Source organism: Acanthisitta chloris, unplaced genomic scaffold, assembly GCF_000695815.1.
Source record: "Acanthisitta chloris isolate BGI_N310 unplaced genomic scaffold, ASM69581v1 scaffold7305, whole genome shotgun sequence".
NCBI lineage: Eukaryota > Metazoa > Chordata > Aves > Passeriformes > Acanthisittidae > Acanthisitta > Acanthisitta chloris.
The window spans coordinates 26,634-52,669 of NW_008673071.1; the positions used below are offsets into that span (position 1 = coordinate 26,634).

General features: G+C 37.1%; 1 protein-coding gene across 1 annotated transcript in view; it reads right to left on the reverse strand.

The window, feature by feature from the left end:
• Window positions 1–247: 247 nt before the first annotated feature.
• Window positions 248–26,036, reverse strand: part of CEP162 (centrosomal protein 162kDa) — a 41,511-nt gene continuing 15,722 nt past the window's right edge. The window contains exons 5-25 of the mRNA XM_009074766.1: window positions 25,125–25,192; window positions 24,090–24,118; window positions 23,579–23,703; window positions 22,112–22,303; window positions 21,878–21,959; window positions 20,764–21,028; window positions 19,378–19,645; window positions 17,602–17,744; window positions 16,574–16,801; window positions 15,277–15,414; window positions 14,217–14,329; window positions 13,322–13,427; window positions 12,110–12,236; window positions 11,042–11,205; window positions 9,451–9,555; window positions 8,753–8,977; window positions 6,999–7,669; window positions 6,293–6,434; window positions 5,595–5,693; window positions 2,650–2,784; window positions 248–499 (exon numbers count right to left, since the gene is read on the reverse strand). Of these exons, the coding sequence (XP_009073014.1) occupies window positions 281–499; window positions 2,650–2,784; window positions 5,595–5,693; window positions 6,293–6,434; window positions 6,999–7,669; window positions 8,753–8,977; window positions 9,451–9,555; window positions 11,042–11,205; window positions 12,110–12,236; window positions 13,322–13,427; window positions 14,217–14,329; window positions 15,277–15,414; window positions 16,574–16,801; window positions 17,602–17,744; window positions 19,378–19,645; window positions 20,764–21,028; window positions 21,878–21,959; window positions 22,112–22,303; window positions 23,579–23,703; window positions 24,090–24,118; window positions 25,125–25,192 (3,644 nt within the window). The 3' untranslated portion in view covers window positions 248–280. The remainder of the gene's footprint in view (window positions 500–2,649; window positions 2,785–5,594; window positions 5,694–6,292; window positions 6,435–6,998; window positions 7,670–8,752; window positions 8,978–9,450; window positions 9,556–11,041; window positions 11,206–12,109; window positions 12,237–13,321; window positions 13,428–14,216; window positions 14,330–15,276; window positions 15,415–16,573; window positions 16,802–17,601; window positions 17,745–19,377; window positions 19,646–20,763; window positions 21,029–21,877; window positions 21,960–22,111; window positions 22,304–23,578; window positions 23,704–24,089; window positions 24,119–25,124; window positions 25,193–26,036) is intronic.

The window sequence follows — 26,036 nt, forward strand, 5'->3', positions numbered from 1 at the left end:
TGAAAAGGAATTTTTGAATGGTAATCAAATTTATGGATTAACTTCAATATTCCTATTATTTTTTTAAAAAATGGTATGTAACTTTATTACTAACAAAATATAAAACATCCAATATGACTAGAGTATTGCTCAATGTAAATCTACCTTTGGTCATGCAAGATTCCAGCTAAGATCAGAATGCAGCTCAATTTACAAGTGTTACATGAATCATTTCTAACAACATTTTCTATACATAACTTTGACTATTAAAATTCTGCTTCTCTAATCAACTCCTACCTAATCATGTCTTCCAAAAGCTGTTTGTCATGCTGAATCCACTGGAATCAGGTGCAGGAATAACAACCCCTTGTTTCTGCAGTTCACGTAAAACATCTAATATTGAATCCAATTCCACTCGAAATTTCTCCAGTTCTTGATTCTTCTGCTGTACCAATCTTCGCCACTTCTCAGCCTCGTGGCTTTGCCTTGCTTCAGTAATGTACTGGGTTAGTTGGGCTGTCTGCAAATTAGAAGCAAGTCAGTATTGTGACTTCCTAGCCCCGTACTTGGCCATTGTGGCCCCTTTGCAAAAATACACCATTGCATTATATTTGATGCTCAGTCTCAAAGCTTAATGCTCATGTTAAGTGGAAACAATTTGTCTTGAAAATTAAAAAAGTCATTCTGCTAGCAATGAATTCCTTTAAATATTTGCATTAATGACAGAAGGGTAGAATCCATTATCGACTAATGAGCCCCATGAGAATTTAATTTATCATCATCTCCAAAGCAGCAATTAAAGGCTTGAATATTTAAGACAAAACTAAGCACACAACACAAATCCCTCTAATCAAAATTAACTTTTTTAATTGACATTTAAGTATGTTAATTAAAAGAACACTCTGGAAGAGAAACAAACCAAATCTGGATGACATGTTGTAGGCTACTACTGTACTTTTAAAAACCACAAGTCCTAATTATCAGAAAATTTGCTGTACCCACAAAGATCTGAGGCTGCTGCAGTTAAAAGTCTGAATTAACTTTGACATGAATTCATGGCATAATCCTGTTTAATTACCCCAAATAAAAAGTGTCATAGGGTATCAAAATCTCCACACCACTACTAATTTAATAGATTCTCTACAGAAAAGCTCTATCACATAATTATCATATTTGCAGTTTGACACTAAGGATAACCTGTTCATTCCCTGCTCAGCAATCACCTTTTCCATATTGTTCATACTCTTACCATTCATTTGGGGGCCTGTTTGGTGCCCCAGTGCAGATGGTCAAAAGTGCAAAACTAGGATAACCAGAACCCAAAACAAGGCCAGCAGCATCAGGAAAGATGAAATTACTCAGTAGTAATTGTTATGTGTACTATTATTTCTCCATTCTAAAAAAACCCACATTACAAAACATCTTAGTCAATACAGCAAGTATTCAGTGGAGATACCTCACGGAGTAGGCAGAAACAAACACTCTACAGAAATGGTAAAGAAGTTCTCACATTATACAAAAGCAAACAAATTGCATAAAAATGATCTGCATTGCAGTTGCCTTTAGCAGGACAGAATGTGAACAAAAATAATGAAATCATCACTGGCAGCAGGGTTTGTTCTTAATCCAATGACTTGTTTTATGCACAGCTCTTTTTGGAAAGAAAATTTAATATTTGATGTAGAAATGTATAAGAATACAACCTTCTACCACAAAAGAACTGTATATAAAAGTGTATTCCTTGAGATCTGGTTTCAAAATTGTAGAACAAACCGCACAAACTAAGAACTAGTACAGGTTTGATGATCTTCCTGTCTAAGTGCCCTTCTTTGACTTCATGTATTTAAGTAAAACCTAAGTTAAAACTTAAGTAAAAATACTAATGAAAGACAGTCATATAATTAAGTGATGAAAGTGTTGAGGGGAAAAAAAAAAAATCTGTATGAACTGGGAAACTTTTTCCAGATGACAGAATCTCCCCTGACAGATGAGAAATTAGGATGCAGATCATGGCACAAAGATTTTTTTAAAAAAAAAAAAAAAAAAAAATCAATGCAAAATTGTTTTACCCATTCAAGCCACAAACAGCTCTGTCACAAAGATCCAACCTTCAAACACCGAAACTTTTCGCTTGTGGAGGAAAAAGGCCTTTTTTTGTTGTTTGGAGTATTAAAACCAGTGTGTGGTAGACTGCTCTAAGATGTTTCTGTACTTCTAATGCAGCTTTTCTGAACAGGACAGTCTGCTAGGACTAGAAAATTACAGTTCAATTGAGGAATACATCACAGCTTAGCAAACTGCATTACAAGCTCTTGTCAGTTTTCCAATAGTTTGCTTTCATTATGTAACCGAAATACAAAATAACCAACTGATAAAGGGACAGAGGTCATGTGGTCCCACTCTCTGCCACAGCAAAGCCTCCTTAGATAAGGGTGCAAGGAAGTTACATGAGTGCACAAGTGTTCTTAATTACCACAGCAAGGACAAGCTGACCAGGACTGTGTCTACATTCACTTGCATCACCAAGCAACAGAGACAAACCCATGGCTGCATGACAAAGTACTTGCCCTCCTGCAGTGTGAGCTAAATGAGCCTGTGCAAATACCATAAAATTACACTTAAACCAAGAAATTGCTCTTGAGAAGTAAATGCAGATCTGCTCTGGTGTACCTTTTGAATTTCTTGCTCTCTTTCTGCCTGTCTGGTCTCTATGTGCTTGATTTTCTTTTCCAGGCACAAGAAGTGCTTCATTTCAGGCCTCTGGCTCTCCTTAGCCTCTCTCAGTTCTTCCACCAATTTTGTCACCTACAAAAGAATTGAGGAAAATTGTTCTCATTGTGTTAAGCAGTGTATAAAACAGATTCCTTTCAAAATGCATTTGCATAGCTTAATCATTCCATTCAAAAGCTGCAGAGAGGAAGACATAAAAGAGAAATCTCCTTTATTCAAAAGCTTTAACAAGGGTTCAGAGACTTTGATTAAGATTTTTCATTCCCAAGAAGTGGCCTGAAGTCTAGTCCTCTTTGATAAATCCAATCCTATTCATAATATGTTGTTAAGTGGTTGTAGTCAGTCAATTTTTTTATACTTTGTACAAAAAAAAGTAATAGTGAATGTTATGATTAGATGTTCTTACACAATCTCTTGTCACACCCTGGATAAAGACCAATTATAAAATATACCAGTGTATTTCTAAGGAATAAGCCAAGGAAAGACATACTGGTAACAGACATGACTACAAACCTCCTTTGGTCTAATGATTACCAGGTCAAATCAACTCTATTAATGACTTTAAACTGATTTCCAAATCCTCCAGGAAAGTCAGGTAAGTTTTCTTATAAAGCCCTACTGGTTAATTCTCATTATTTGCCTATTTTAAGTACCTTGCTATTTCTTCATTTAACATCCCAAGTATTTTTGGTCACTCTTCATGTGTGTAAGTGATCTAAAGTGAAAACTTTGAAGTGTTTATCTTTGAAGTGGTTATGATAACCCTTAACTCCCCTTACCCAATATATCTGAGAACTGCTAACCCTCTTCAAGCACTCAGCCATCCTTGGCTCTCTGCTGCTGAATTTAAGTAGCTGCAAGCATTGTGTCTAGAGAAGATACTGTCACTCTTACTGAGAAGTGGCTCTGAGATGGCTTACTATTATTTCTGTATTTTAAGGTGGCTTTCTGAAATACCACAGCCTATATTAGTACATTTTTGCCTGGCCATTAATTACTCCAGCAGCCTTGAACCTGTGGACCAAGTTCAGCCACATTTGTCAGAGGAGCGTAAGTCTTAGTTTCATAGTGTCTGTGAAACAGTGTGTGCTGCTGGGCTGCTAAGTTACCCCACTGAGGGGAAGGGCTGATGTGTGATCTCAAGAATATAGCTAAATATAATACAAAAATAATGCAGGGAATATGTTATGAGGGGGAAAAACCCCAGGAGAAAATGGGCTCCTTGGATTTTGCCAGCAACAGAACTATGTTAAATACAAAGCTGTGTTACAATGCAAACTGTTATGGAAGAGAAGTACATAGTTTATGGAAAATCTCCATAAACTGCAATTCTGAAATTAGTATTCAAATAACAATCTTCCAGGAAGCCTCGAGGAATAAATTTGCCTTTTTTTAAGGTACCATCATTTTAGACAGATGACTCAGTCCTGTTACCAATGACAGTGCTTCTCCCTGTCATGACTAATTCCATTTGAACTATCATGACTAATTTCCCCAGGTTTGGTTGTCTTCATTTTTCAGCTCAACTTACTTAACCATTTAAAGCTTAAGATGTATTCTATAAGCAGCACAGCAATCATGCTGGAGGGCAAAAGCAAAGCTTTCCATGGACGTTTCTCTCTGGACAGTCTTGCAATGATTTCTGTAACTAAGACACTCCTTTACATTTTCTTAAATGCCCCTTGAACTTGGCCTGTAACATGTGGGTCAGATAGGATGATCACTCTCTTAAACCATCACTCTCATTAATAATCTGCAAAGCAGCCATAGAGGGAACAAATGAATAACATTTGTCTCATTGAACTCTTGCTCTGTTTTCCCTGGAAGAAGTGTTACATATACTGAGATCACTGGAATGAAACAAACTTTGTTTGAAAAGGCAACATCTATCATTAGATTCATAATATGTACCCAAAGTCTCAGCCTTTACTCTGCAATCACAGAGCTTGTATAATAGAACATATTTTTTGATAAATGCTGAGTGAGTTTAGTGAGATTAAGATTGATTTTAATAACCCTTGCAAGTTAATTATTGTATTATCGAATTTAAGTTAAAATTAGTCATGTTCATATATCAAGGATATGGTGAATTAAGCATAGACACAATGCTTAGACAGGCTACATCCTCCTCCTGAACAGGAAGTGATAACAAAGATTGGCAGGACCTCAAGAACAATAAAAGCAGAGCTAATAATTCAAAAAGCTTGAGCTAAAAGATGAACAGCAATTTCACACAACATTAACCCCAAAGCACAAATAAGAACAAGAGTAATTTTAAGAGTATATGCTATTAATAGTAGAAAATTAGAAAAAACCCCCTATATACCTCTCTCAGAACTCAGTGAACTACAGAAGAACTTTTACAACTAACCTTCCCTTCTTAAGAGACCTTAAGTTTCACAGATAGCAGAGGACAAAACCAATAATATAATTGCCCAAGTCAGTTTTATGGCAATGAAGGATGAAAAAATAAAGGCTTTATCTGAACAAAGAATTTGGAAACAATAAGAAAAAAAAAATCTTCTTAATAAAGAAAAAGTTCTGTGGTCTATTTACTACCCATCACAAATCTCAAAGAAGAGGCTATGAAAGCTTGGATTAAACTGCTGATCAACATTCAGACAGAAGTCAGACATTTCTAACAAACTAAACTAAAAATATTAAGAAAATTACAAAAAGGTCCAAAATTCTGCTTTCTGTTCTATGTTGTTCTCTTGCTCACATGAGAAAAACATATTGCATTCTCACGTATAACTGATGGAGAAGCAACTGACAAAGATACTGTTTCTAAGACTTATATTACTGTATATTATTTGAGGCTTTATGGGGATGAAAGTGAAAACTTTTATTAGAATAAGGTACCCCCAATCCAAATTCAAATATACCTCTTTTTGTAGGAGCTGCTCTCGGATCTGTGAAACTAAAAGGGCTTCCTGATGTCTCTGTTGTTCACCAATTTGTTCTTGAAGATGTTTTATTAATATCTACAAAAAGATTAAAAATAGCTTGCCGTTAACATAAATACCCATGACAACGTGTGAAAATCCATGCAGGAAAAGTACACCAAAAATAGAGTGTTGTAGTAGTGCAGGTGTTAAGTGCTGTGTGTATTAACAATACTGTCTCTAGCACATGTGCATGGTGTGCTAGTTAACAGTCCTCTACATGGACTATTAAACAGGCACAGGTACATATGTGGCGTACGAAAACGAGTCAATATTCAAGTCACTTTCCTCAATTCAAAAGGTTCTTAAACAATCTGAATGCAATAACTCTTTCCACCTTCATACTATGTGTAAAACTAAGCTCAGACTACAGAATCTCCCTCCTTGGAGATACTCAAAAGTCATCTGGACATGGTCCTGAGCAACTGGCTCTGGATGACCCTCCTGAGCACGGGGGTTGGAAAAGGTGACCTTCAAAGGTCCCTCCCAACCTCAGCCATTCTGGGATTCTGTGAATACAGTGCCACAGGACAATTTTTAAAACAACAGATCCCATTCAAGCTAAAGTTTATAGTAACACAGAAAGAAAAAACTTTAAGATATATCTGTATGTAATTAATATATCTACTGTATCTTACCTCTTGTGCTGAAATTCTGTTGTTTAGCTCAGCTACTTTAGAAGTAGAATGATCCTTTGCATGCTGGCAGACAATCTTCTCCACTTCCCTCTGATAGGAAGCTTTCAGAGATGCAATGTATTCTGCTGTGTCTTCCTGTATCCTGAATAGAGTGAGAGGAAAATAGGATGTAGTAAAGCAGCTACAGACAGTTCTTTCAGGTATCTAGTTCAGAACAGAATGTGTTGCAACCTTAAAATGCTGCTTTCCTCTACTTCAAATATGAAGGGATCTCAAGTGAAGTATAATGTTTCTACAGTTGGTCAAATAAAACCCTCTGAGAGTAAACTCCAATTTGAAGGAAAGTATGTGTACCAAATATTAATGCTATACAACACAAAGCAACTGAAATATAATGATTTACACTAAGATACTTTTACTCAGAACCATAACAAATTGTAGCATTCATAAGAGGATTAATACAGGTTTGCCTGTAGGAAGAATTGTGACAGAGCACTGATTAAAATAACAAACATTTAACAAAAAGAAGCCAAACAAACAAACAAAACCCAAATCCAAACAAAACCCCTCCCAAAGCCAGAAAACAAACAGTACAAATGAAATTATAAACTAGCTTCACACATGGCTGATATGTTAATGTGACACTTCAATTCTGTATGAGCCAACACTTGAACAAGGCTTTTAAAGGAACATGCTGAGCATTTACCTTCGGATGTTATTTTCAGAAAAAGCCAGTGCAGCTTGAGACTTCACTCGCTGCTGGCTCATTTCTAGAGACAATCTCTCTAGCTCCTCTTTCAGCTTTGCATTTTCTTGCAGAACTTCCAAGAGATGAGAGTCAGAAAAGGTATCCGGTTGGTAGACTTTGCCATCATTGAAATTGCTTAGAAAGGGTTCACTGTTGCCAGAATTCCTTTTATCTGTTGCTGAGGTATTTGTTTTCAAGACTTCTGTAGAGCTGCCCTTATTATTGGTTTTATTTCTCAAATTATTATCGCACAACATCACCATCCTTTCTTTCTGAAGTTTCTCTACAGTTTTTGTAAGATCTTGTATCTCTCTATTTTTGGTGACCAGTTCTTCATTTAGTTTTAACAATCTGTCTTTTGTGTTCCCATGTTTCATTTTAGAGTCTGTGGATGCCAGGTCTTTATTATCATTTTTACCTCTGAGTTTTAATTGGGAATTTTGGCTTTTAAGATTTTCAATTTCTGTCTGGAGGTTTCTAACAGTGGTCTGATGGGTCTGCTTTAGATTCTGAAGCTCCTGTTCAAGTTCCGTAGAAGTGGCTTTATCATCATCCAGGTTTGGTGTTTCACTCACAAAGTCATAGGCGAGTAGTTGTTCAAGCTCTACAAGTCTTTGCTCATACTGTAACTAGGAGGGGAATAGAAAGAAGGGAAGAAAATGCAGTTTATTCAGTGTACTTTTGTTATTAGCTCTTTCTACTATTCTTTAAAGTTACTGCACATCTGATTTCAGGAGACAGGATACATATCAGCATTGCTAACAACACTATTACAGTTCAGGTATCAGTGAGTGAAAAAATTAAGTCTGCTCTAAAAGAGATTTACTCAAAACATTTACTACAAACTATGGGATAGAAAATTATATTGACAAGAAACTATTTTGTTTTTATATACTTGAGTTCCCTTCAGATGTTACTCAGAAAGGCAAACATCTTATTTTGCTGTAGCAAGCAGTAGTTAATTTTGTCATTAGGTATTTGCCACATGTCAGTTTGCAAACAATACTGTCATATGCTAAAAAACGTAGTTCAGCTTTTGCAAAACATCTTAAATTTTAACAGAAGATATTTTTATTTATTTATTTAGAAGTATAAATAGAGAAGTATGAATCCAGAGGGACACAGAATCTTTCTTCCTAATGAGCTGAGGAAAACCTAACCCTTCTTAAGAACATGGACAGCCTCTGAGGAAAGCATGAAGAATGATTCACATGGAGAAGAGGAGGAACAACTGGTCAATAATTCTTTCCTTCTCATTAAGCACCTCTGCAGTTCACCCTTTCCTTGAAGTAGAATTCCAGACTTCCATGCTGCCAAGCACAAGTCTTAGGCTCGATACCATGCAATTTCTGGATAGAATGTTTAGTGTTCTCAGCCATTCCCTACAGAAATGCTCAGTCAGCAGACTGAAACCACAGCCTTTAGTACTGCCAGGAATTAAATATGCACCCACTGTGACCCACAGGGTGAAAACCACTTATTTTAATTGTAATTAATTGTTATGCCTCAAGAACTTGTTCTCTCAGTTTCAATACCACTGTAACAATTTTAACACTCTTTTTATCTTAAGTCCTGAGGATACTGAAATTCTGATTATAAATTCTTTGAAGATTTTTTTTCCTTGACTATGGTCTTTGCCTTCAGTTTTCACTACTACCCTGTTAGACCCCAGTTACCTTGTGACTGTTACTTGCAAAGGCTCCAACTTTTACCTTTATTTTTTGAAACTGTTGTTCCATGGCACGGAGACTTTTCTTAGCTTCATCATCTTTACCTTCAAGTTCTGTTTCTAATTTCTTTATTCTTCTCTCCAAAAATTCAACTGTGTTTGTTTTAGCTGAAAGATCATTAGCTTTCTCAGCAGCAGCAGCAGCATAAATCAAAGCAGGCAAAGAATTTGGATACCTCCTTTTTAGAATTCCATCCATTTCTCTGATCTATCAATAAGAAAATAAAGTCAGAAGTCAAAAAGAGTAAAGTTCTAATGAAAAGTGAACAGAAATAAGTGACAGAATGTGAACAGATATCATCTACTTAAGCTGGGGGAAGAATGAAAATTAGAGATGCATATATTGAAAACTATTTTGCGTAAGTTCAGGGCTTACTGAACACAGAAGGTGTCTTAGAAGATAAACAGCAAACTTAGGCTTTTTCCCTCTTGCCCCTTTTCTAGAAACTCTAAACAGTATTTTAAAAGATATCAGTAAATAGCTTATTAGAACATAGAAGGAAGAAGAGCTCTTTGCAAGTAAATAATTGCAGCTTTATGTGTTAAGAGTGTTCCATAACACAAGTTACTTTACCATAGGACTTCAATCAATGCTTTATCCTTAAGAAAGCACTGCTAAGTGTTTTAAGAGATCTTATCTAAAACAAAGTTTATATGAAACACAGTTCTATTAGTGCATACTTGTCGCTCAAGATCCTGAATTCTTTTAGCATCTGCTGCTCTGTCTCCTGAACGTTTCTTCTGTTGCACAGACTGAACTCCTGCTTCAGCTCTGAGCTTCTCAACCTAGCCAATTTAGGGGAAAATAAATTGAAATGCATATTCAGAGACATTGTCCTGTAATACAAAAACAATTCAAGCACACAAAATGTAATGGAGGTATTCTGCCACTTCAAAACTGGTAATGGTATTTTCTGTACTGATTCCTCAGGTTCATAATTTCTGTGACAGCTTCGTTAAGCCATTTAAGACCAAAGGAGCTGAAACCACTTATGGAAACCCAGATGATAAATTCAGCTCTGGGACATTCTTGTCTTCAGAAACTTTTTCTCTGATACTTCCAGTATGCAAGCTTGGCTAATAAGCTATAGTACTACAGTGTATTCCATGAATTCAGGGTGAGTTTGGGAAACAGTTTGTGACTTGCAGGGCTGTGCTCTGTGATGAGACATTAGAAAAAGCCAACAGATAACGTTATATTGTGCCTAAATACATGCTGACTCCCAGAACTGGGGGAAGGAACTGGATAACTAATGCTCCTGAACTCGCAAGAAATCTGCCCATGAAGAGTCAAATCCATAATCTAAAATTGAATTTCCCACCTTTATCAGCCACTATGATCTCTGCACAGCGATATTACACCCTGAATAGCAGGAAGAATTCCGATCTTGCTTTCTCTCTCACACTGGCAATGTTAGCATAAGTAATGCTTTTATGCCAGCACAGTTTGACTCATCTGATTGTTTCTACAAAGTCAAACCTCTCCATTGTTTTTAAGCACCAGTACATCCTGGAGAACACGCAAATAAAAATATTTTCTTTCACAGCAATGATATATTGATCAAAGTTTGCTATGGTGATCTTTAAGGGATCTCCTCCAGAAGCATCTCTTTTCGTCTCTCATCTCTTTAATAAAACACCATGAAAAAACTTCAAGATCAATTATATTTTATCACTGGTAAAATTATTTATTTCTGTGAATCCAAAGTCAAATGTACTGAGAGCAAGGCAAGGGAAATTTCAGAACCATTCAAGATTCATGTATCACTTCTGTTTGATTTGTATTTCAGGTGTTTTAGCTTTTTCTTTCCTACTATAGCAACCAGAGATTTTTCCTAAGAAAGAATTTAGAACTGGTACTTAAGAGAAAAAAAGAGTGTTGCCTATGCTACCACAGGGCAAAAAAAGGAGGAAAGAGAATGACAAGAGGCATGTTCCAAGTTGGAAATGTAACAATGCACTTCTTTTTCTTAGGCAAGAAATTTGCAGGTTTTAAGGAAGCACATTACTTTTGTTTCCAGAAGCACCAAGATATATAGTAGTGCAAACCTAGCTTTTAAGCATTCTGCACTTGTAACTCTCACTGCATATGCACTAATACCAATTTTGCATATAAAGACTCCACATTTGATTTAAAGGTTCTAAAGAGTTGACATGTCTTTTCCTGGAAAAAAATGGGATTATTATGACAGACAGAATTATGCTATACTCATCACTATAAAAAGAAACGATTTCAAGTTCCAACTTCTTAGATATAGCTAGATTTTATCACCTCTAGTCTTAGCTTCTCAATTTCTGCTCTTGCATCTTTAAGACGAGCTGCATCTTTATCCAAAAGGTCTTGATTTTCTGCATACCACTGAAGTCTTTTTTTTAAGTGAGTAATTTCCTGTTTGTATGAGTCTTCCATAACTTTCAATTCATAAGACTTCTCACCTACAAGAATAAAACATCTTTACTATTGTTTCATTAGTAATTATGCACTGAAGGAATAATTAGACAACACTGTCCTCCCCAGCACATTTCATACATTTACTCCTTTGACAATCCTGTTACTGCAGTAAAGTTTTAAAACCAGACCCTAATTAGGATTCTAAAAGCAATAACATTTGAAAAAAACTCTACTTTTTTTCTCTCATACATAGTAGGACTCAGTGGCTCACAGTTCACCATGGTAAGTATTTAAAACAGAATCTCAGGCAGATCTATTCTTGATCATAGTCTGGTAAACAAACTTTCAGCATTAAGATGAATGACAACATAGAATATATGCTTAGATGTGTATTGATCATACCCTTCCCCTTTAGTGATCGAGCATTTTGAGAAGAGACATGGAGGTAAATATTACTGCTTTTAGCACTTGTGATATCAGAAGTGAGAGAGTCCAATTTCTGGACCTCTCTCATTAACTGAAACTGAAAAAACTTCTGATAAGAATGTTAAAGAAAGTCCCAAGACACAAGTTATAGGTAAAAAAAAAATGGCAAGATCTAAATGGAAAGACTAAGATGTGACACTGTAAATCTTTTCTTATCAACAGTTATCATATAAATGGAATTATCTGTTTTCCATGCCCAGTGAAAATTGGGCACAAAATCAAATTTAATAGGCAACAACAAAAAGTTTGGTTGGATACAAGAAAATGCTTTCTAACAGAGTGCCAAAAGTACTCGAGCATATCCTTCACTGCATGCTTTTATTAGAAGTTTAGACAGTATGTGGAAATGGCCTAGATGCATTTCACTACACAATATTTTAATAAGAAACAGGTTTTAGTTACATAAATATTTAGTCTAGTGCAGAGCAGGCAAAGTTATTCAACAAAATGAAGGTGCTTTACTTGATGCAGATGCAATCTGGACTTTTGCTAAATCTCTCTCCTTCTTTGCTTGTACCAAGTCTACCTCAAGAGCTTGCTTATCTTGTTTGAGATGTCTTATCTCTTCCTGTAATTTAGTTTCTTCCTTCTGGGTTTTAGGAAAAACAGTAAAACAAGAAAAAATAAACATACGTTGTCACACAAAAAACCTGAACATGTTTTTTCACCATAAAATGATTAAATCACAACAGTTGCATCAGACCACAGCAATGATAAGGCCTTTTAATATTGCTATTATTCTCAGGCCTTGCTATAGCAGAGCATGGAAAAACTTTATCCAAACCTTAAAAAAACACCAAACAAACAGCATATTTAAGTCTTACATAACTCGTAGAAGTAGAAAATAGAATCAACTGGGTTGGACAAGACCTCAAAGATCATCAAGTCCAACCCTACAGTGGTTACTAGACCATGTCACTAAGTGCTTGAAAACCTCCAGGGACAGTGAATCCACCACCTCCCTGGGCAGCACATTCCAATGCCTGACTACTCTCTCCTGTTTTTGGAGAGGGTTAGTAAAGCAGCACCTCTGAGGTCACTAGAGAAGTCCCTGGAGTCTCAGGAGCTCAAAATCAGCTCTGTCAGAACAGGAATCTCTGCTGGTCCTGCAGCTCACAGGATCCAGAACTTCTTATCTGCTTAACCGGTTATTGGTTACAACAAACAATGAAAAATGCAAGAAGCAGGTTTAAATTTCTGGTCTAACTACTGGAGGAAGTATGTACCAGAACAGTCCCCACAGCAGAAGTTCCTGAAAACATTTCATTTTGCCATGACCTAAACACCCTTCCTCAAAACCAGAAGCATCTCTAGGACTACAAAGACAAATGAGTGAATGACCCTTTTTGCTCTGATGTATATTTCTAGAACTTACTTGGTACACAGCAGGGATAAGCTTTCTTCTGGCTTTGTCCTTTGCAGCAAAGCTATAGAGGTGTCACTAGTTTTTGAAAGCTCTTACTAGGTATTTTAGAATTGCCAGTAAATATGGCAACACTGCACTTCTTTTAGTGAACGTGTGTCATTGGGGATTACTTCTGAAAGTTTTTTTGATATTTCTGATATATAAATGCGGAAAACAACTAATGCTGTAGAAAAGTAGCATGCTCCACTAATTAATTTACATTAGTAGTCTACAGTATGGATGGTCATGTGTTTTTGGTATATACCTACCCGTGCTGCTCGAAGCTCTGAAATCAATTCTGTGAAACTCTGATTTCTGGCTGGTTCAGAATCCTGCACGATGTGGAACTGGTGATTAGCCTTCTCTATCTTTTCTCTAAACAGCAACAGCAAAACCAGTTATGCAATGCAGCAACTTGGCATGCTAAGTGTGGCAGACTGGAAAAGAAACACAACCAACCCCCAAAACGGTACCACTACAGTCTCATCCAAGATAATCTGTGCAGGCTCAAAACAAAGACAGAAGCAAATGTGCACTACATTTGTATACATGAAAAATTCACCTGTAAGGTGAGATCTTCTCACTTTGCATAAATTTATTTGTTGGGACTACACAAGGGAGGGAAACAAAATCTACTCTGCATCAGTGGAACTCACCTATGGGCCAGTCCAAAGCAGAGATTTGTAAATTAGGAGTACACATAACTGATAGGTTATTTTTCCACATTACTAGGACAGGATGCAAATCTTACAGGACCTACAGAGCAGTGAATTGAACAGTTCCTCCACCCCCAGGATAGGATCTCTTGTGCCCCGATCTACTGTGCACCTTACAACAGTATCAAAACATTTTGACCCATCATGAGAGCCATAATACTAGAACAAGTCTACTATGCATATTATGAATTCCAATATGAATAACAACATTGAAATATTCCCCAAGTGGAAGACTCTAGTCTTCCCACAGGTCTGCATCATCATCAAGAAGTCTAAGAATTAAGTGCCCATAGTCAGTATAAATCAATTACCAAAAGAAGAAACAAACCCAAAAAAAACCCACCAAAAGACATGCACCTGACAGACTCTGCAGTGGTTCTTCATAAATAAAACAGTAAACAGCTGAAAACTCCAGAGATTTTTAGGTCAGATATGTAAACAAACCTACCTTAGGTCTATTAATTCAGCCATTAAACACTGATTCTCCTTATACATTTGTTCCTCATTTCTTTTGTTTTGGATCTGTAGCTCTTTCATTTGTTTGTATAACCTCTCATTTTCCTAAGTTGAGACAGACAAAGTTAAAGAACATTCATAAATTACTGTTTTCTCCAGTTCTAAAACAATTCTTTGTGACTTGCACAGTTTGCCTACTGAAACAGTGGAAGCAAACACTGAATGTTTCACTACTAAGCTTCTAAAATTGCTATCTACTTTCATTATTTTTATGCTAGTGACCACTACAGTCTCATCCAAGCATCTGCTCACTCTGGACGACCTAAGCCAGTTCCTCTCCAAAGCTATCCCAACTTTCACACCCATCCTAAAAGCACATTCATGAGTGGGTGCTGAGTGGTAGAGCTCAGGCTGCCCATACTCCAATCCTGAGGACACAAACCATCACTGATTTGGGATGTTCACAGCCATGCAGGCAAGACATTGTGTCTCTACCAAGAAATGCTGCTGAGCAGCAGCTGGAAGCTGGTTAAACTAAACCACTGGATTTTACATCTGCAAGTATTCAAAAGGACTACTAAGTCTGCATTATCTATTTCCACACTTGAGTGTAGAAATATTATTTAAGTAATAAAAATCAGCCACACTGATAATGTTACCTTGAAATCTGCTACTCAGATCTTCAGAAAAGCATCTTAAAAAGAGAACACTCCAGATTTCTAATACTGCTCAAAAATACTACTTTTCTTCTACATTTGGAGCAAAAGGTCTGTGGTTTTTTTATTGGCCATGAAGTATTTTCCCAGTTCTCAACTGACAAGTCAGTGATTTTTACAATTTAGAAGGAATTTACATGGAATTGTGGAAAAACTTAGCCCAAACTAGACACGTGTGAAATACTTTCTAAACATGCAATATGTTTACCCTTCACCCCCAAATTTCATCTACTTTTTAAATAGCAAGATAACTATTTTCAACAGAAAAGTAGAACCACTAAACAATTTTGTTTCTGAAACTGGCTAGAACACAGCTCAATATACTGTGTGGTATACCTGTTGATAACCTTGAATAATGACCTCTTGATCTTCAATTTCTTTTTGTATTTGTGCCAGTTTTTCTTCAGTTACAGGAACTGTTGCTGCATGGTGACTCAACCTCTTTTCTTGAGCCATCTCTTCCATACTTCTTAACTTCCAGAACGAAAGAAACACACACATAAGCAGTAAGAAAGTTCTGTTAGCAATATGGAATTTTCTACAAGACCACATTTTTGTAACGTAAGTAATTCAATCTCTTCATTACGATATGAAAACAGACCAATGAGCCAATCTTATTATTGGAGTTTTGCAGAACCATTATGAAACAGAAACAAAGTATAAAACATTTGGGAAAAGTTAAAGTTTTACGCTCCTGTTCTTCAGTGTATCTAGAGGGAATATTTCATAGAGACAACACACAACATTGAAAAATGCATCTAAAACTATAAAAAATATTCCAACATATAGTAGTTATCTATAACAAATTGTATTTCTACATCAAGAAGAGTATTGCCAGCAGGCCAAGGGAGGTGATCCTGCCTCTCTACTCAGCCCTTGTGGGGCCACATCTGGAGTAGAGTATTGTGTCCAGGGACATGGAGCTCCTGGAGCTGGTCCAGTAGAGAGCAACAAAGATGATTAAGGGACTGGAGCACCTCACTTAAGATGAAAGGCTGAGGGAGTTGGGTCTGTTCAACTGAGAGGGGAACCTCACTAATGTATTCAAGTACATGAACAGCAAGTGCCAAGATGATGGACCAGATGCTTCTCAGTGGTGGAAACCAATAAAACAAGAGGCAACAGGCAAAAACTGATGCCCAGGAAGTTCCACCTGAATATGAGAAATAAGTTCTTTACTGTGCAGTCATTGAGCACTGGAACAGACAGGTCATGGATTCTCCCTCACTGGAGGTATTCAAGAACTGTCCAGACACAATCCTGAACCATATGCTCTAGGGTGGCCCTGGTTGAGTAGGGAGGTTGGACCAAATGACACATTGTGGTCCCTTCTAACCTAACTGATTCTGTGATTCTATATCTGTTAACCTCTACAAGACTGAGTTAATCTTTGCAAAAAACCTGCTGCAGAACTCTCAAAATAGGAAACTAATGAACTCAGGATAAGAGTTTATGTCAGCAGAAGAAAAAACTCATGTATACAGGGAATAAATGTAACAGCAGGGATGTATTTACAAAGTGCCTGTGCAAATCTGAATTTTATGTTCATTAGCAAGTCATGTAAAGTAATATTAATATTCAGAAGCAACATTTCTCCTTTCCTATAGGAACAGAGTACAAGATGATATAGTACCTTACTCAGAAGAACATAGTTTTCCTGACCCAGACGAGAAAGCTCTTTTTCATGCTGTGTTTTCAATTCTACTATCTTTGTCTCCATTTGTTTCTCAGTTTGTGAGACCTTGCTGCCTAGCTGCTGAATCAAATCACGAGCTGTGCTCAGGTCCTCCTCTGCAACTTGTACTCGTTTTAACAAATACAGGTCTCTATCGCAGCTCTTGGTAGGAGAAAATGATAAATCCTAGTGAAAAGAAGTAGTCAGGGAAACATTACACTGAGCTGATTCTTTACCAAAATTCTGCTCATCAATTTTACTTAACTGGCTTGTCTGGCTCCCAGCAACCACATAAGACAGTTGGAAAAAAAATACCCTAAAGATAAACACCCCAACATTCTAGCAGCAAAACATCCTGCATTTGCTTTAATGAGCTACATTCTCATGTCCAAAATTCATATGATGAAAACAAACCAAAAAACCAAGAAACGAATACCTCTCATATGAGAGCCACTACATTGCTATCAGAATTATTCTATTATGCATCTTACTTTTTGAAAAGCAGTAATTCTTTAGGTATTCAATGAATAATATTGTTATGCAGCTGATGAAGGAGAAGGAAAATCCATTACAGTACTCCAAATTCAGACATCTTGGAGAAGTCAGAAGATACTATTCAATATTTAATGCAATGCAAACAGGAAAAAACCCCAAACAGTAGTACTGTTTAACATTCATAACAGAATATTTTAAGCAGAAGATTTATTCAATTTTATATTACCACAAAATTGTAATTTTTAGAATTTAATAAGCAACTTTAATTTTATAGAACTACCTGAGCAACAGCATTAGCCAAGCAACTGAAAAGCAGTATGATTATACTTGCATATTTTAAAAACGAAAACTAGTGGTTTGACCAAAGGGAAGTCTTTATTAGATACTTCAGTATTTGCCAATCTTGTGATAAATGTTAAAAGTCTGACAAAATAGGCCTGCAAACCAAATTGTATATACTATAATGAGGAGCATCACTGATTATCACTTACATGCTGATGTTGCCTGTTGTAATCCACAGCCTGGTGTCCAACATTATTAACAACTGATTGGCCAGACAAAACTCTGTTAATACTTCCCTCCAAAGTAGGTTCATTTGTTGCAGATCTAATTATCCTAGTAGCAAATAAGGCTTCTTTGTATAGGCAGAAAGTAAAAGAGAGCAAGGTTAAAGTAAGAATTCAATGTCCTTTCAGAAAAAAATCGTATACATTTGATTCACCCCTTAGGTATATAAACTAAGTATTCTACAACCTGAATAAGTAAGGAACCAATGACAAGATAAAACTCAAGGGAACAACTGAAACAAGTAGCTGGATAATAAATCCCTCATGACACAAGGTTGACCCCAGTCCTTTGCTCGAGAAGTGGCCAGTTATCTGAGTATACACAAACACAACATATTTCAGACTATAGTGAAGTTAAGACATAGCAATTTTCAAAATGGACTTTGAAGTACAGACAGCATACAAAGAAATGCAACACTTATTTGTTGCATCAACTTGACTAGAATTAAAAATCAGTAAAGTCCCCTCTAGAGTACCTAACATACACAGAACTATTGACATCTCAGTCTTCTGAAATACAGACAGTAACTACAATTGCCATTTTATTTCTGCCTATAGCAATATAAGCAAAGAGCTCCTGCTTAGGAATGTTATACCTGAAAACAGACAATGATACTTTTCCATATTTAGTACTTTTTAACATGTCTTACACTATCCACTCACAAAGGTGCTTCTTTAGCACTGATGATTAGGAAATTGTCTGATTCATTGAATTCTCTTGCTAGCTATAGAGGCCCCTGCAGAATGCATCCTGGTGAGATTTATTTCTGAAATCACCTAAAATTGCTATGAGGAATGGCTATAGCTAGAGAGGGAAGAACATATTTGAATGAGGCCAGTGGTCTCACCTTCTTGGTACTCATCAATCACTTTACCGCCTTCATTAAGCTGTACAACCTTCTCTTCCCCAGGGAGTGACACAGCAATGTACTGAGGAGCTAACGTCCCTCAATTTGACTGCTGCCACCCAAACAACTCCCTAAGACAAGCAACATAATTCTAAACTGCTTTTCCCAGCACTGCTTGCAGGGTTTTTAAAAGCATTGCAAGCTAGAAGTGCACTAAAACCTGGGTATCTGCAGAGTTACGCTCCTGTGCCTCAGAGGCAGCAAACATTGTCTGCAAAGACACTAAGCTGAATTGTATCATGAAACTCTTCAGGCTTCACCCCAAAATAAAAAGGTTCAGTCCTTCACTTGGAACTCACTTTTCACAGGACTGCATTGGTATCCTCCTTTCCACAGTGTTACAAGAGAAATTAACAGAAAATAATGCTTTTTACTACTTTCTTTGTACTTTAGGAAAGCAAAGATCAAAAGCAGCAGCTGAGAACAGAAATTTGGCCTCAAACACAGCAGTTAGTGTACCAGCAATTCTTTGCATTCTCTGTAATGAGAAGTGTCAATTTGTAGATATAAATTTTTGAACATGAGCTATTCCTATTGTTTTGGTCTTGCTGGTGAACAATAGATTAAGTCTCAAACATGGTGGTATATGTGAATTGAAATGGCATACAGTGCAAAGATTTATTCAGGAGTCTTTCTCCCAGCAGCTTCATACTGATACAGAAAAAACTTAGTGCTTAACTGAATTGGGGTTTAGATTTCTCCTGTGACATTTTCAATTTTTTTTTTTGTAATGTGAAGCATGAACAGTAAAGCTCTGGCTCTTAAAAATCAAGACTTCTTACAATAGAATTACCTTTAGATTTTGCTCTGTCTGCAGGACTTTTGGCTTTCATAAAGGTCTTTTTCAAAGTTTCTTTTGGTGTTTTCTTTTCGTTAACTGGAAACAACTGTTTTGAGAGTGAACTGGGTTTCCCATAGCCAGAACTTCTAACCAGCCCATGAGGACCATATGAAGGTTTCTTTTTATGTAAGGCTGCTGGACTTCTGATATTCTTGGATGGCACTGGTTTAGTCGTCATTGATTCTGATCTTTCATTCTTCAAGGAACAAGACCGAAGAACCTGTGACAGAACATACTTGTTTCAAACAAGTTTTAGGCTATACTGTAATCCAAGAGCAGCTTTCACTACTGAAAAATCATAGAACCAGTTACCAGAACTACACAGCTGTAAGACTCAGGGTGATGGGAAGCATTACTTTTAACCAAATTAGTAGTGTGTAATTTTGCAGAACTGTACTACTCCTGAAGTATATCTAGGGCAAGTATTTTGTACTGGCTCTGTTTATTTTTCTGGGAAATTGTATTACATTACAGGATCTTTTGGCTTACCAAAGCAGGTAACTCATGACTATAGGGCAAACACAGTGATCACAGAAATGCAGCAATGAAGAGGGGAATAGCGGCAGGCAGAGGAGCTCTGCCAACTTGATCATCAAAAATAGAGCACACAGGTCCCAAGACCAGAAAATGAAAACATTTAGCCTGTTAGCCCTGGTGGGAAATCCACCAGGATAAATCAGCCAAACCCCTCCTGCTGCAATGCCTTGGCAGACAGAAGAGGTGATTGCCTAAAGGAGTGTGAAGCTAATTTAGGGGATGCAAGGAGAAAAAAAAATCGGGTATGCAGGAAGAAGACTTGGAACTATGTAAATCTTATTCTGGAACATCTGAGAGGATTGTAAGAATGTGCAAAACATGGGAAAGAACAAAAACTACATAGAAGAACAAGACTGGTAAGCAGAGGGGAAAATCAGATTACAAAACCTGGTGACATGACCAGGTTTCTGGGTCAGTAGACTTGTCTGACTCAGCTGGACACTGATCACTGCAGTCCCTCCTGTATTCTTATTGCATTTCTAACTGTGCTTTCCTCTTTCATGTTTATACATGTCCCTCCAATGCTCACATGCTCAGGCTCATTACAAGCTTGAGCTGGGGACACGGAACTGCAGCAGCCTTGCACATGTTGGGCTGGGACAGGAAGAATCCCACTGGTCCCAAATTTCACTAGATTTGGCTACCTCTAACAAAAGCAATGGCAACACGAGAGTTTCACGAAAATGAGCAACAGTCTCTCAATTTCTAAACATCAGAGCATAATCAAATGACAAGCAGCCTAAAAACATACAGATTTAAAATGTATTTTCATATAACTAAAATATGGTTGATAATACTTACTTTTTCAGTTTTGCTGCCTTGTGAAAGCAGAGAGTCTTGGACTATTTTTTCTCTTAGTATATCAGGCTGCACTTCACTGGTCTGAATTTCTTTCTCAGTCACCCTCTGAAAGTTATCGTCACTCACACCTCTCTGTAGAAAGGTGCTTTCTTCTCTGTTAAACCTTTCAGATAAGTTTGTCTCCCAAACTGTGTTTCTCTGGAGGTCTTCAGAGGGCAAGTGGCTGATGAGGTCATTTGCTGTGCTGCCTACCAGTTTCACAGGACTACAAGAGAAAGGAGTAAAGTCATATATAATAAGACTTTTGCCCTGTGCTTTACTAAAACTCTGGAAAAAGAGGGCCATTTTTAATTTAGGTATCAGCTGTAAAGACTGCCTGAATTTCAAAGAGCTACTAAGCTTCATTTAAGAACTAGCTTGCAGATTTCCTCATACAGATTCACTCCCACACTGTGGAACAAGAGCCATTTCCCAGCAGTGACTGTTTTTGTGGAGGTACCAAACTCAACTACAAGCTGAACACCTGCAAGCAGACAGTTTACACTAATACAACAATGAACAGTAATTTCTGCTGGGTACAGCTACATGATAGGCTCCCCAAACTCATTTGCTAAGCATAATCTTTACTTCTGACAGTTCCAAGGCCTAAAATTTCTGCTCTAGACAAAACAGTTGGAGCAAACAAGAAGGAGGTATGAAGCACAGATTAATAAGAATCATGACAGTAGGCAAAGTAAGAGGATTTGATCTTTTAAGGAGGTTGGAGAGCTAGGATAGTATATGGACTGAAATGCATGTATGGAGAAGGGGAAAGAGCAGAAGACTAGGAAAGCAGAGATCCTAGCTGTGAGAGTGAGGAACACTCCTCCAAATGATTGGACAAACATCACTGCTTATCACTCAAATTAAGTTTGGGAATCCCTGGTCTAAACCTATTAACTCTCTATATTCATTTTACAGTTCACTGCAAATGCCATAATGCCAGTGCAAGACAAAGAAATTTCAGTATTTAATTAGGGCGAAAGACAGATGAGTTATTTATCAAGCTGTTTTTCACAAACAGTTAGTGGGTTTAAACTATTACAATTCTTAAAATGCATCCTGAAATAAATACCTTTCAGGCTCCACATCAAAACTTCTGATACTACATGAATGTCCTTTAATAGTTTTCATCAATTCTTCCACAGTAGGTAAATCTAATTAGTGCAAAATAAATAAAAGAACAACTTAGAAAAAGTATTTGTTAAAAGGACACTGAAAAATGTTTCATAAATAGAATATTAAGGATATTACTAGCTCACTCATTTTACATGTTTGTACAAGACAAGCTTTCCTTTCAGTTATTTACCTGATTCAACAGTTGACATGTTTTTTGACTGGACATCATTATTTTGTGACATGCTTTGCCCTAAGCCTTCTGAGACTGCCACTGTAGAATTGTGCAGTTTCTGCTCGTCAGTGTCTCCCAAAGACTGATCAACATGATGATATGCTTGTTGTAAAGCTTCAATCTCACTGGTGGTATGTCCATAGGAAGTGCCTGTGAAAAGTGCAGGCTTATGAGAGGCGCAACACTGAGACACAACTGGATGTTCTGCTTAGGAAACATCCCACTGGAGCCTGTGTTTCAGTCACTAGGTTGGTCTATTATGTGGTGCAAACAGTGATGTCAGTTACACACAAAAATATCAGTATCTCATTTTTACTATAAAAATAAACAATTGCAAAGTTAATTAGCACATACAAAATAGTCTTATCTACAGTTTGCATGCCTCTCCAACATCCTCCTGCACCCCAATATTTTATTAGTACTAAAAATAACAGCAGATGTGCTATAACTCTTATAATATATGCCCTCAGAGCCACATCCTGGATATAAGTGGCCTATATTGCAAAGTTTGATAGGATAATGTATTTCATAATTGTGTTCAATGCTGTCACAAGAAGAATTTTAGCTATGATTGCTGTGGTTTAACCCCAGCCAGCAGCCAAGAACCACGTAGCTGCTCACACTCCCTCCTCCCCCCTTCACCCAACCCGGAGGAATGGGAAGGAGAAAATAAAATATGTAGGTTGAGATAAGAATGGTTTAATAATAAAGAGCAGAATGAGCAAAAATGCTAATGGATAATGGAAAGAAAGTTAAAGGGAAAAAAACCACAAAACTAAACCAGGGATGCACAATACAACTGCTCACCATCCACAGACCGACACAACCCTGTTCCTCCCCCTGGATCAGATCCCCCTCCTGCTTATGTACTGGGCATGACGTGCCATGGTGTGGAATATCCCTTTGGCTAGTTCAGATCACCTGTCCTGGCTATGCTCCCTCCCTTCTGTACCTTCTCACTGGCAGAGCATGAGGCACAAGAAAGAAAATGTCCTTGATTTAAGATAAACACAACTAAGCAGAAACGAAAACATCAGTGTGCTATCAACAATATTCTCACCCTGAATCCAAACACTGCACTGTATCACTACTGAGAAGAAAAATTCAACTCCATGCCAGCTGAAACCAGCACAATGATGAATAAGCAAAGGAGAAGGTATGTAAATATGACACTGCAATGTCAAAAACTACATTACAATATCCATACTTTTGAAAGGCCTTTTTGGCAGAAACATGACTTTTTCCTGAAATACTTCCTTCTGCTTTCAAGAGCTGTTGCTAGAAGCCAAGAGCTTCATGTTCCCTGATAACCTCATAACAAATTAACACATCAGAGCCACCTATTCTAGCAAACTAAGATTTTGGGGTTTGAGTTTTCTTGCGTGGTATTTTTGTTGTTTGGGTGTTTTTTAAAGCACCCCTTACCTGCTTCATTCATTTCAATTCCACTGACTTCTTCAGGCTCATCACGTTCACCTGGAGCTATGTCTGATGTTTCTGTGGCTTTCTGAAGTTCTGTAGTTGAATCTTGTGAATCAAGTAACACAACCAAACCCAAGAAGATAAATGGTAAAGAAAACACAATTCTCAAGTTTATACTCTGTCACGCTGGAATTAGAAGTATCCCAGAGCTTATCTTGAGGTCCAAAGCATACAAAAAATACTATACAGATTATTCTAATGCCATTAATGGTAAACTAATGAATTCTGATTGCAAGCATCAAAATCTCAGTTCTGACTAGATGTAATAAATATAAAATTGCATTGATAATCACTTTGAAGTGTTAACCTGTAGATTAATTTTTAACTATTTTAATCCAACAGATTTTCAGTAGAACACAATAAAATCAAGTGATAAAATAGTAAAAATCAGGTAAGCAAGTTTCAAAAAGTTACATTTAGTCTTCTCCTACTGATCAAAGTTTATCTTTTACCTTTAGCCAGCATGCCAGTGTTTGCTTCTTCCTAACAAAAATAAAGAAATAAAAATCCTTTTGAATTTCACAGAAAAAACCAAGAAATTGGACAAACTTTAGAAGCTGGTTCGATACCTGAAAACAGTTTTTAGAACTCATAACTAAGCAGTTCTTTGTGCTCCAAGTATATGCAATTCTCTAAAACCCTCCTTAGGATTGAAGGCTCTTGACATCCTGTTCTCTATAAACCTTCTCACAAGTGGTCAGGAATTAAATCCTACTCTGCATAAATGGCACATTTTTTGCACCTTCCTGGTTTTCTTTTAATGTAATTTGAGAAAAGCAAGTAAAGCAGCAGTTAGCACATTACATTTCCATTTTATTTTGTCTTCTCAAACCTTCATTAGAAATACTACTCTAACAAACTTGCTTAAAAAGAATTAAAAAACACTTTACTGACTGAAGATGATTATGTCATATTTAGTAAAAAACCCAAATCAGAACGTGTGCTCCAGGGATACACCTGTGTGCTCCAGCCACACATGCTCCACATTGAAAGACCTGACTAAGCTTGTGGACAGCAGCTCCCCCAAAGCTCATACAGTGCAGATTTTGGTTCCTCTATCCAAAATGCTTCTTTGTACAGAACTAGAACTACATGTATCAGCCTGTGCCACTTGCTGGCGTAGATACCACCTTAATAGCTCGGAGAGTGATAAAACACTACCCATTCTGAAGCAGAAGCTCCAGCCTGAGCTCAACATTTGTGCACTCCCAGCCACAGTTCTTAACTCACACGAGGAGTAAGCAGCAAACCCTGTGACAACTTATACTTTCCTGTAATAAATCACTAAAAGGGCTATATCCTTAATAGAAAGATATAGTCCCAGGACCTCTATATTCTTTCAGACAGTACATATTATATGAAGGTTTACCATATTTACACTTATACATTGCAGAGCTTTTAAAATTCAGGCAAGTAATACTAAACACTTGGTAAATTATACCTGTTTCTGAGGACTTAAATCAGCTTCTGACATGGCATTTTGATTCACCTGACTTCCCTCAGATTTAAGGGCAGGATTATCATCTGTTTCTTCTTCAAAATCTTCACTGTACCTACCTGAAGAGGTAAATAAACATCAAATAAATTGAATATTCAAGGAAGATAACGCAGTAAGCCATTTCCTTTTCCCCAACATATCATCTAAGAACAGCTACTGCTAGTGTCACTCCTTTTACAAAGGCAGCAGAAAGATTCCAAGACTGGGAGCAGTACTGAAACTACAGTGAAAGTCACACACATCTCTACATTCAAATCAAGTTTGTCTTATGATCAGATATGCTTTACCTCTACCTCCTCAAGCTGTACTTGAATTTACCCCTTTTATTCAATCGCTTTCTCTCACACAGGGGTGAAATAATATAAAACCCACCAATTAGATAAAGTACTTTGTACATCCACTTTGACAACTCCAGCAGTTTTTAGGCTCAGAATCTGCAATTCTGCCTCTTCTGACCTGCTTTGCTGGGCCATTAGCCACTCTCAAGGGTAAGAATTATTTAAAAACATAAGTGTATCAGAGAATGAACTTGACAAGCAAGCCAAATGCTTTTCCTTCAGTTATCCAGATCCTTGTACAAGTTTCAGTTCCCTTTTGCTACATCTCTCCCACTCACCTCCTGTGGTTACAGGACTGAGTGTCTGCATTACCTGTAACACTTAAATCTAGAAGCATTGCTAAACACTGTCTTAGAAGGTGTTCTCTCTGTGTTTTGTCACCAATACAACTGACACACAGTTTAACTCATATGTTACTACTCTATGTTACATACATTCAGTACTCTATGAAAAAGTCACTGTTTTGGCATTCTCTTTGGTTTTGGACCATGAGAAGTCTAATCAGCTGAAAATAGCTTTCTCATACTAACTTAATACGTACACAGTGCTTATACTACTCCTGCAA